This window comes from Acartia tonsa, chromosome 6, assembly GCF_053477335.1.
Source record: "Acartia tonsa isolate MP-2025a chromosome 6, ASM5347733v1, whole genome shotgun sequence".
Classification (NCBI taxonomy): Eukaryota; Metazoa; Arthropoda; class Copepoda; order Calanoida; family Acartiidae; genus Acartia; species Acartia tonsa.
This window is the reverse complement of record NC_137265.1, coordinates 28,395,162-28,407,647: the sequence shown is the minus strand read 5'-3', so window position 1 is coordinate 28,407,647 and position 12,486 is coordinate 28,395,162. Positions and strand designations below refer to the sequence as shown.

Below are 12,486 nucleotides of genomic sequence, written 5' to 3'. Positions count from 1 at the left end.
GTTATATTGATAATAAAAGAGTTTACTTCCTGAAAGTTAAATTCTTCATCATATTGATCCCCCAAGAAATCCCTGAAAGATTTAGAAGATTGAGGTATTGATTCAGAAAGTCTTGGCCCAACATCAACAAAAAAGTCATTAAAGCCATTGGCTATCTCAGAGAAAGTATTATAGGATTTTTGTGCATCTGTAAAAACACAAGGCACGTCATTTTTACACTTTTTTTTCTTGACTATTAAGTTAATTAGCGACCAAGTCTTTCTGATATCAGTAACACAATCTTCAAATCTTTCATGGTAATATTTTTTCTTCTCTTTTCTAGCAAGTTTTTTGAATTTATTATTTAGGCATTTAAATTTATTTTCAGCAGATTCAGTCCTATGTTTAAGTTTGTTTTTAAAGGCCCTATTTTTGGCTTTTCTGATTTTTAATAACTCCTGTGACATCCACGGGTTAATAGGAACTTTTCCTTTGTTTACACATTTTTCTTTTAAAGGGAAACTCTCTTTAAAGTACTTTTCTAATATGTTACCAAAACTTTCAAAGGCAGTTTTCGGAATATTATCATTATTAACACCTTCCCAATTTTGTGAAGAGAGTTTCTCTTTAAAGTTTTCTATGTTATTTGGACTCATATCATAATAATATTGTTTTTGGTTTGAAGTATTTTTTTCACAAGTTACATTTAAGTAAAAAATTGGGAGATGATCAGAAATAGAAGATATAATTAGGCCGCTTTCATAAAATTCTTGCTTTTTATTGCTAAATATGTTATCAATGAGAGTTGCTGAATTTTGACAAATTCTAGTAGGTAGAGTAATCATTGGTAGAAAAGAAGTGGATATTAATAGGTTCAAAAGATCATTTGTTTGGTTGTGGGAATCAAAGTTTAGAAAATTTGCATTGAAATCACCCCCAAATATAATTTCATCAGATTTTTTTAAAACTGGGTCAGTTTTAAGAAATGTTAATTTTTCTCCAAACCATTCTATAAAGTTATTTAAGTTACCACCAGGAATTCTGTAAATATTGCCTATAATCTTAAATTTGTTCTTACCAAAAAATACTTTTATGAATTGAGTCTCAAATTCGCCCTCTAAAATATATGATAATTCATCAATAATTTCATAACTTAAGTTTTGCTTAAGATATATTCCTAAACCCCCACCCCTTTTTCCTTCCCTTGTTTGTAAGATAATATCTTGATAATTTTCTAATCTAGTGGTCTGTGCGTTATTTGCTGCCCAAATTTCTTGAAATAATAGAATACTAAAAGAAAATTTTTCAGTTTCTATCTCCGATAATAATTCTTGTATATCGTCGATTTTATTATTTATACTTCTAATATTCTGACTATAGACTGAAAACTTTTCCTCCCTCTTTCCAATGAAGTTTACAAATTCATGGTTTTCAAAGTAAGAACACGAATGATTTAAATTTGAATCTAATTGCAAAGAATTATGTCCAAGATTATTAACTAACTCATCATCCATTTTTAATTTGAATGCCTATATTATTTTTGTTTAAATGTACCAAAGAAAAAAAAGCATTAAACAACCCATTTTTAATGCTATGATAATTTACACAGAACATATACATAGTAAAATAAATATTAAGTGATAACAGATAGAGATTAGTTTTAAATTCGGGTTTTTCAAAAATAAAATATTCATCCCATTTTTACACCATTATATTCTAGTTTGATTCACTTTCGGATTGTTTATCATATTTTACAGGAGACAAGTTGGAGTAACTCACCCACATAGTAAGTTTTAGAGTTGTCATTTTTGTAATCCAAAGTAAGCCGTTTAGGAGCCGCTCCTTTGCTCAAAGTGACACTGATAACACCATTTTCATTAGAAGTAAAATGGTTTATCTTTCCATCCCTTTTAAGCTCCTTTAGTTTTCTGATTAAATCTGAACGCCTTTTTGTGAGTTGGAAAGTTAACCAAAAGTTAGGTCGTTTTACCTTTCTCACCTCCTCTTTCTGGGCTCCTTGCACTGATGCCTTCCCCTCCATCGCTCCTCCCTCCATCGCCCCAGGTTGACTTACAATCTCCTCCTCTTTCCTGGGCTGTGATGGCTTGGGCCCTTTCAAAATCGCCGAACATAGTTTAGCATATGCTGAGCCCATCCTTCGATTATTAAACCTTATAATACCACAACCTTTGGATGTAGGGTGGCATGCTTCAATATCCAGAGCTGGGTCAATATGAACACCATAATACTTCTCTATAGTGTCGCATATTTGCTGGGTGTATAGTTCTTCTCCAATTTCTTCTGGCTCTTTTAGAATAGACTTAAGGTTCTTGGCTGCATTTTCTGGTGAGGCAAATAATAAAGTACCTTTCATTGCTCTTTGTTGGTTCTGGTCAATGTGATCGCTGTTATATCTGACCTGTGCCTGTATGTTGGTGGGAACACCATTTCCTTTCCATCTGTTGTTATCTCCTCCCCCTCCTCTGGGCAAGTTTGTACCATTCTTCCCCTTTCCACCCTTTACTTCCCACTCTTCCTCGTCGCTTGAACTCTCACTTCCTGACTCTTTAAGCTGGGTAATTTCATTTTTAAGTTGACCGATAGTTTTAATTAGGGTGTTTAAAACACTTTTAACAGAATTTTCATTTAATGTCAATTTATTTACATCAACTTTTAACTCACTTAAAAATGCACTAGTGACTGGGTCCAATTTTACTTGAGTCACTTGAGGTGGTTTGTTAGGGATCTTTTTTGGTCCCATTATACAGCTATAACTTTAATTTGTTAGAGATTTATATATTTTTTTGAATCACCCTTGTCCAAATCTAATCACTTGAAAACATGTGAACAGGACAAGATACAAAACTAAACTATGAAATCACTATTAAAGATAATATACTTAAATGTTAACTGGAATCATGGTATTTTAGATTTTGAAATACTTAAAAATTAAAACTAATTTTGATTGGTGGATAGGTTATTGGCTTAATAGTTATCATTTAATAATCATATTACTACCCCCCTTTAAATATTTTACCACATCCATTTGCCATCTGACTATATATATACCTAACTTTTGTGCGATTCCATTTCGTGCTACTGGCAAAATATATGTATTAAGAAGTGAAGAAGAATTTGATTAATACTGTTAATATCCTTGTAATTATCTATATATATTCTCTATCTAATGGAGAATATCACTTAAATTGATAGTGGACCATAGAGGCCCCCCCCCTCCATAAACTTTGTTTCTATACACTAGAGGTTTTTCTAGCCCTACTGGCAACTCATCCCAATAGGCTCACACTAACATTACCTAACTGAACCTGAAAAAGCCCGTGTCATAACTAAAGTTGGTTGTCTGTTCGATGTTACCCTGGGCGATTAAGCGTATTTGCACTGCTATTCAAAACGCAAAGTATGTTCAAAGGTGACGTGAAGAGGACTTGTACCCGAAGCGTCACCAAGCCCCCTATACCATCAACTGAATCTGATTAATGCTCAATGCGTCTTAACCTTGAAATGATAGTCAAATTTAAAAATAATAATAAGTTAAATATAATGATATACATGACTTGATATATTAATTTGTGTATACAACATGCATATACATTCACCAATAATTAGTTTCTTTTTAAAGTAAGAATTAGGGTTGCAATAAAAAATCGAAGTGACTTGTGAGGGGAATTTTAAAATCATTTGAATACTGAGAGGAAAGTCACAATTGGTCAAGAGTAAATAGGATTAGAAGCATACGATATATAACTTTTATTCAATGATTTTAATGCGGTTTCGCAGGTGTTCAACTGACCATAAGAGGGATATTGTTAATTCTAATGAATGTAAGAGAGTAAGTATACTGCCAAAGTGATTTACTCAATAATCTAAAGCAATGTAAGCTTTTTGTAAAATTACAATAGAGTTTGCATATAGAGCCTTATTTTCATTTTTAGAGTAGTCTGAAAATCCTTTAATATAAAGTAGTAAGATTTTTTGTCTGTAGATCAAGATTTCAAAAACTACTGAAACGTATTTTTTTAATACAGATATTACTGTGTAAATTTTCGAACCATTTTGTTTCCTATACAAAACTTCTTTTGAAATCGTTTGATCTTTGACATATGATGAAATATTAACATTTTATGCTGCGCTTACGCTACTCATGGGCAAAATTGTCCTTGTTAAAATGTACCTGGGGTGTATCTATGGTTAGTTTATGTTTCCCTCGAAACCATCCTCTAACGCCTAAAAAGTAAAAATAAAACTTTAAATGTCTTTAATTTTGCTTCCTTTCTATATTACGAGAGTATGACTGAGCGACCGACTGTTAGCCACAGTTACGAATAATGACTACATCTTCCTTGTTTATTAACATAATATGAAATACTTTAGACATTTTGATTTAATTGTAACGTTTTTTTTTTAAATTAAACACGAACTTTCATTTGTTGACTTAAAAAACTTTGGGTACTCTTATGAAATCCTAATTGGTTGGTCATAATTATTAATCGATAATTTTAATCTACAGTTGGGGTAATTTTGTTAATCATTATTAGGGATGCATGTCAAGTTATCGTTCGTTGTCTTTTCCCTTAAGATCCTTCAGTTAGATACAGAGCACCTTTTCATATCCAAAATAGTCTACATAAACAATTAATGTATGTCAACCTATTACCAATAAGCATAACAGGGAATATGCACTGCAAGTTAAGTAAATAAGTAAACACATACATTTTATATTTTGGCAAAGTTAAAGAATAAATGTCAGCTTATGTCAACTTATAGATCAAGGAATACTTACTTAAAGTTGATAAAATAGAATAAGTAATTAAAAAGCAATGAAACGTCCAAGGGTGAGAGGAAGGAGGGGATTAAAGAAGATATTCTCTTCATATTTTTTGGTTAAATATGTTCAGAATGTCCATCCAACTTTTCTTCCCAACAAGTTCTCGGACGTCAATACAAAAAGGTATCTTTTCTTCCCAAATAGCATAACCCAATTGGTCCAGCGGTTAGCAAGATTTTAAGCTTCAACAGACAGACAAAAATTATTCAATTTCGCCTATTACATTTTAAAATCTATATTTTCAAACTTCCAAATTATGATCCTTGACTAAAGCAAAGCATAAAATAGTTTGGAGAATATACAAAATTGTGAGAATTCTTTGACCATGCAAGTTATAAAATGCAATTTTTAGAGGCGTAGCTTCTCTTTTAATAACTAAAGTACGTTCATTCCATTATTACGGTAATCATAATAAATGTTTTAGTTAAAAAAAAACCTTATTACTTTAAGCCTTGCCTGGTGAGGCTTACCGACACGAAAAGGGGAAGTGAGCCAAACCAGATAAGGCTCACTGCTTCCTATCAAGGCTCACTTCACTCAGAGTGAGCCTTGTTATAGGATTTTCTTAGCTTGTTGCTATATCAATTACAGACATAATTGACCTTCTTTTAAAATTGATACAAATAATCGAAATAAGTAAGTTTACTTTTTGTAATGATATTAGTGCTCAAAAAAGAAAATTACAAACCTGAAACTGCTTCCAGAACAGCTCCGATCATGATCTGTGTGTCTGTCTGTATGTCCGTGTATCTATCTGTCTGTCTATCTGTCAAAAAGACAGTGACAACTTGAAGTTAACTTGTCGGGATTCCTGTCACTTTTACAAACATTTTTATATCACTACTACATGTTTCTTTTATATCTGAAAATAAATATATATTTAGTTTAATATAAAAATAATTTGATAATTTTTTTTTCTAATTTTTATAGTACAAAATTCTGGTTTTGGTGATCTTGACTTAGGATGTTTATTCAGATCGCATAGGAATTATGGATAAATTGCATAAGTAATTATTATGGAAATAACCTCATAGTGACATAGATTTAAAGGGAATGTAACCAATCTAAAGCTTCTCTGTAAGCATATATTTAATTTAGAAGATAGGGATGAATTCAATATTTTATCTTATTTTGCCAAGCTGCGTTTCTATGGAATGAATCATTCTTACTTAATATTGTTGAAGAAAAATACACCAGAAAGAATAAGTGGTAATATTCCTTATTTTCAGAGTGGACCATCCATTTCTCCATTTTTTGTTATGTAGATGCTAAGGGAGAGAGGGGGGGGGGGCATTTGTATCTCACTGCAGAGAAAAAAGGGATTTGCTGAGTTATGCTAAGCTATGATATTTTAGATAAATATGTAAGTGTGCATTCAGTTCAGCATCATAGGAAATCTTCAATCAGGTCCCTGAATGGTGTATGCTATATTATTTTAAATTTGATTTTCTGGTTGGATTTAGACTATTTTCTGCCCTCTCAAAACAGAGCCCATGAGGCTAGGGTTGCAGCCAATACTTAAAGATAATAATCTAGGGATGTAAAGGGATAAGACAATGGCTGAAAATTTGATGAACATCCTCTATAAGGATGCACAAAATTACAATTATTGGTTGAAACGTTTAGACACCCAATTAAATGAACCAACCAATCAAAATTTAATTAAATTCACCAAGGTTGTTAAGCCAACGAATAAGAAAACGTAGTGAAAGACTTTAGGCCATATGTCCCTTATTCCCTGTAAAACATCCCTTTTGATATATTTGCATTTCTTTTTTTTCGCGAAACTTTTGCGGAATTGAATGAACAGGAAATATGAAGCATATTTGTGAACACTTTAAATAAATTATTTACAGTTTCCACAGATTTTCCCAACAGCAATGCCATTTATACAGGGATATAGTGATATGACTTTATAGGATAAATCATTATTTTCCTAATTACTGCCATTGAAGTAATGTAATTTTTATTAAAGAAAGGGGTGTTGGATAATTTTAACTCCATTTTCTCTCCATCCCTCCCTGATATTATACTTACATTTGTTGCACAAACCCAGGGAAAAGGTAATGTGATTCTGACAAACAATTCTAAAGAAAAAATTTTCCACAACCCCCTTCCCCTTTTTCTCCCCTTCTTACCCACCCCTCTACATTACATGAAAAAAAGTTATACTCCAACAAAATATTAAATTTCGCGGCAATTTCAATTGGAATGAATTGGCTGAATAGCATCCCCTGCACAAACCCAGTCTGACTTGGAAACTGTTTCAACAAATATTCATTTATCGTATCATGTTCTAGACAGTTTTTCGCGAATAGTAAACATAATTTTTAATGATTAATTCTAGTTTTACTGGACAAATCAAACAGAGATTAATCCTATTAAAATCTTAGAGCCAATGAGGAATTGCCTTATGAGTTCTTTAATCGGTGGGGGTAGAGCTATTTCACTCCTTCCCCCTCTATTTCTTAACTTTTTTATGTCTCCATAGAATTTTTGTTCATACGAGCTGTCCTTTTGACTTTTGAAAGTTCGTTTGTCCGACTTGAAACTTTTTAATTTGGTGATCTTCCATGGATGTTGTCATCCTTTTTGGTGTAATTTATTAGAAATTTTCATTATTTTACGGGGTTGAATTAAGTTACAAGGTAACAATAAACAAAACAAGGACGAAAACATTTATAAAAGCGAAGCGTAGAAATCAAACAGTATGTAGGCATACTTACACTTTCATGAGATTCTTCGCCTATAGTATTGTCCTAGGAATCATTATTTTTTTTAAATCAGATGTCTAGAATAATTTATATCATACCAAAAATTAGTGAGAAAACGTTTTTTTTTAAATCAGCATGTTTTAAATGTAATTACGGACGTTCTGTTAACGATTATAGAGATGCTAAATGTAACGAACGTACATGCCCTAATTATAGAAAAACCTCGCCGTCAACAAGGAATAGCGTGTAAAATGAATGATAATAAAGCAAACAACTAGCAACATTATTCATATGACAAGTACTTGAACAAATTGAATCTTAGTTTACAACCACTTCGGATAATTAACAAGCAGGTGCGTGCACATGATATTACAGGGGGTTTTGAGGATGTGTGATGGGGGGGGGAGGTTGAAACATGAAACTCATCAATCTAAATGTGAAAACATTTCTAAATAATAAAAGTTCTATCACTTTTATTTAATTTTTTAACGCTAATATCAAATAAATATTTTTTTTGTATAAAAACTCTCAAAACGCAGTATCTAAAGGGATAAGATAATGACCGATAAATTGAAGTGCATCCTTAATTTTAATACACAAAATTACCCCTTCTGTAGATCACATTTATAGGTTGGAACGTTTGGACACCCAACTTAATAAACCAACCGATCAAAATTCAAGTTCCCAAAGTTGTTAAGCCAACGAATAAGAAAAGTTATTATAAACTTTGGGGATTAGTGTAATAAAGAGCCTTTTGTCCCCTCTTTCCCTGCTCAAAACGAGAATGACTTTATAAAAATGTGCAACTCTTGCGTAACCATATTATAATATGTTATTTAGATTGCAATAGCAGAAATATTATTACCATCAACGGATTACCATTCAGTCAAGTGTACATCTTTTATTGTAGAAATTCTTCGTGCTGGTGTAACGTCACCTAGCTTATAGTTATTTTGAAAGGAAGGATGGGACATTCCTGTAAATAATATTGTTCCCCAAAGTTATTCGAACTTTTGGAGCTTTATTAATATTTCTACTGCTTGTCTAATCTTTTCCACCAATGGTTTTTATCATGTCTTAAAGATAAGGAAGCGCAGAAATAATACGACAATATTAACTGTTTTGGATCATAAAAAAAAAACTTGTCTGAAGATAAGATTTTAAAATGAAAAACATTAAGTAAAGCCTTATACTGTAAAAAAGATACATTAATCCTTAAAATTTTATTTTATTAACCGTCGGACTAACAAACTGTCTGTGTGTAACGAAGGATCTCGGTAAACACTGAACCTTTATGGTTATCCTTTACAGTGTAGCTTCTCATAGGTCCTGGGAAGGTTTATTTTGAGACACGGTAACACCATCTTTTCCAGAAAAATCGCCCCAAGAAAAAATTAACCTCTCTTCTTAAGTTCTCCTAGAGGCCTCTAGGTGTACAGCCGCTAGTATTGAATAATAAAATAATTGTCACATTTTAAGGAATGTGAATCGCATGCATGACTTGCTCCATTATAGATATATGCATTTAGAATGCGTTTATTCTTAATACCAATATTATGCAATCAAATTAAAGGATTTGGTACAATTCTTCTCATGGATAATTTAAGTATCCATCTTTGGATATTTTGTTTAGTAACAAATTTTGCATCGATTTTTTCCATGAGTAAAAATTAAACTTTGAATTTAAAAAAATCTACAATAATTGATATATGTATTATGATCATCATTTTGAAAAGCGTAGCTTAACTTTTATTTATTTTCCATTTAAGGTAAGAACTCCCGTCCGTTCTTCTGAAAAAGTGAAAGTTTGGAAAGCTAGCAACCCTATAATAATTAACAGAAGGTCAATTCTTATATTTAAAAGATATTTAACTTTTTTATTGAATAATTGTTCGATTTTAATTTTTTAAATGGTGTTGGTGATATTGTGTAGCTTTTCTATTTTCATGTGTTTAAATGTAAGTACGTACGTCTTTATTCTGCAGACTGCGTTTTAAGCAATTTAAAAACAGAAAATTGTTAAATATTAAAACAACTCTAAAATCTTTTTTGTTCGTTTATTCGATCGTATGATTTGTAGAGCTTTGTTTTTACTTTTGTTGCAACATTTGTTTTTAATCTAATTACTCTAAGTGCCATTAAGAGAGGTGACACTGGGCAGTTTATTACACTAGTCCACAAAGTCTTAAAGTTACGTTTTCTTATTCGTTGACTTAACAACCTTTGAAACTTTATTTAATTTTGATTTGTTGGGTTCATATAGGTTGAGTGTCCAAACGTTTGTACCACTAATTGTAATCTAAAAAAGAGGTAATTTTGTGTATCATCATTGGTGATGTACATCAATTTATTTATTTCCCTGTTAATTGCCTCTTCTTTCTAATGTCATTTAAATATAGAATTTTGAGTTATCAAATCAAACGTTTTACTAAAGTCTAACCTACATACTATTGAAATGTATTATACATATTTGTTAAAAATTGAATATTTCTTTCAATAGTTATATGCAAACCTATTTATGTCCATCTCAATCTATTGAGGAGTGGAGAAAATTTAGTTCTCTATAAACTCAGGTATAAAAGAATTATCTGTCCCCCTTTGTATAAAAGTAACAGGATGTCTTTCTGTGTGTCTGTTTTTCTTGCTATCTGTTGGACATTTAAAGTTAAGCTTCCTAAAGGTCTATCAAAAGATTAATGACTAATCGCCGTTGAAAAAATGACCCCCCCCCCCTCATTTTTTGTAACTTTTTCCTTTAAAAACTAAAACTTAAAAGTGTAGGATTGACTTTCCCCCATTTTCCCTTTAGTACCCCTGAAGGCCTCTAAGGGCGTACTAGTAAATATAGCAATTGAAGTATAGTTTCTAATCCCTGTTCTGATAGATCTTTTTCTTCAGTTGTGTCAGCCCTGCCTGTGAAACATATTTGAGTAAAGTATTGTTGTATTGTATTTTGGACAAAGGGCTTGAACCACAATTCTTTAAATCTCCACAATATGTACATGAAAATCTTTGGATGGTCAACAAGAAATAGATTTGAGATGTGTACAGTCTAATGCTTGTACTATGATTATTAGGACTAAATGAATCGATTGTGTTATTAACTAGTTATAAAAAAGCTAATTTAGATACAATTTACCCTTACTTTGGGGGTGCCATAGGTACCTCCAACCATTTTGGAGGGAGTAAATCCTTCCTTCACCCCAAAAATGCCCCCTTCATAATTCCAGCGTGCTTCTCACGCCATTTTAACCAAACCCTTAATTTCATGAATATCTTTGTCTTTGTGTATAGTCAAAAGCTTGTGCAATGATTACTAAAAAAAGACTAAATGAATTAATTGTGTGTTTGAAATACTTCAAAAAAGGTCGATTTAGATAAAAAAAATCTTTAAGGAATCATTGCATCAAACTGAGCAAATTTTTCTTCCCATGCAAAAAGACATTTTGAAAATATGGATAATTTTTCGAGTACAAAGTTTAGATTTTGAGTTTGGAATCTTTACTAAAATGGATCCCCTCGTTTCTTAAAAAGTAATTTTAAAGATAAAAAGTAGTAGGATGTCTTTCTGTCTTTAGCTTAAAATCTTGCTAACCGCTGATCCGATATGGTTCTTCTTATCAGAGAAGCTCCTCGTATGTCCACGTAAGGTACCTCCACCCTCCATAGAAAATTGCCCGTGTAAGAAAAATCCTATTGAAATTTTTTTTAAATGTTAAGGGGATGGTCGATACCCCCTCCCCTTCCCTCTAGTGCTAATGCTAATGTCAAAAATATTATCAGCATGTTATTGCTCTATTTATTAATATAATTATCCTTGTCATAATAAAAGGCAGTGATTAACAACTTCACTTTGAATGGCGGAATATTTAAAGTCAAATGGGTTACTTTAAAGTGTAAAATCCTTTATCCGTTACAAATGTTGATGCAAGAAGATCTAATCTCCGACTAAAGTTGTATGAAATGATCTTTGGATGTCCTTCCCAGCACTCAGTCTCATGGGAGTATATCCAAACTTCTCTCGGAATACACATCATCCTTCCCTTTCTCTCGGAGTGACACACCCCTCCCATCTCTTTAAGCATACCCTCCCTCTCCTCCCAAAATAATATATCCCACCCAAAAATCTTTAATACACATATAATACTAAGAAATAAAGCTAGGATGACAACATCCATAACAGCAAAGCTCTAAAATTAGACTGTTGGACAAACGAACATTAACATTTGCATAATATCAGAAGTTAATAAGCAAAACATTAATTTAGGAGTCTAAATTGTTTACAAATTTGTTGCAAATTTGCTTAAATTCAGGCTACTGCTTAAGGACAAACTTTCAGTTTTTGGACATGATTATAGTATTGCTTCGCTTAAAATATTGTAGGAATCATCTTTCCAAAATTCAGATGAATAGTATAATTATATTGTAAAATAAATTGTGATATGATAAATATTGTATGATGAAAATGGTTCATTAATGATTAAAAATTGCGCAATACAGCATTAGCACAAAATGTATTATGGTTCAACGCGTCAATACTTCCTACTAACCTAAATTGCTGCTATTTTATCGACAATTAGGAAGATGATTAAAGTCCCTCCACAGATTATGACGTCATATGATAGAATAGCCAATGAGAGGCCAGCATAAATTTTACCATTGGTCAATTACAGTGTATACTGGCCCCTCATTGACTATTCTATTATATCGTATGACGTCTTAATCTGAGGCGGGACTTTAATCATCTCCCACAATCAGATTAATGATAACTTATGATCACTTAATGAATTTAGAATATATGTGGTTATTATTACAGGGGAAAGATTGTCATTAATTTTGGTTGCTGACATGAACATTACTTATTAGCCAGTTGGTTCATCCAGTGCGAAGGGAGGGAATGTTAGGGGGGGGGGTCGTTAATTCAGCCAGCTACAGGTTACACTTTAT

The 12,486-nt window shown here is 32.0% G+C and overlaps 1 protein-coding gene across 1 annotated transcript in view; it reads right to left on the bottom strand.

The window, feature by feature from the left end:
* The window catches only part of LOC145322304 (innexin inx2-like), a 46,448-nt gene extending 40,765 nt beyond the window's left edge, over positions 1 to 5,683 (bottom strand). Inside the window, exons 1-2 of the mRNA XM_080164254.1 lie at positions 5,514 to 5,683; positions 4,172 to 4,224 (exon numbers count right to left, since the gene is read on the bottom strand). Of these exons, the coding sequence (XP_080020380.1) occupies positions 4,172 to 4,224; positions 5,514 to 5,544 (84 nt within the window). The 5' untranslated portion in view covers positions 5,545 to 5,683. The remainder of the gene's footprint in view (positions 1 to 4,171; positions 4,225 to 5,513) is intronic.
* Between the last annotated feature and the right edge of the window lie 6,803 nt (positions 5,684 to 12,486).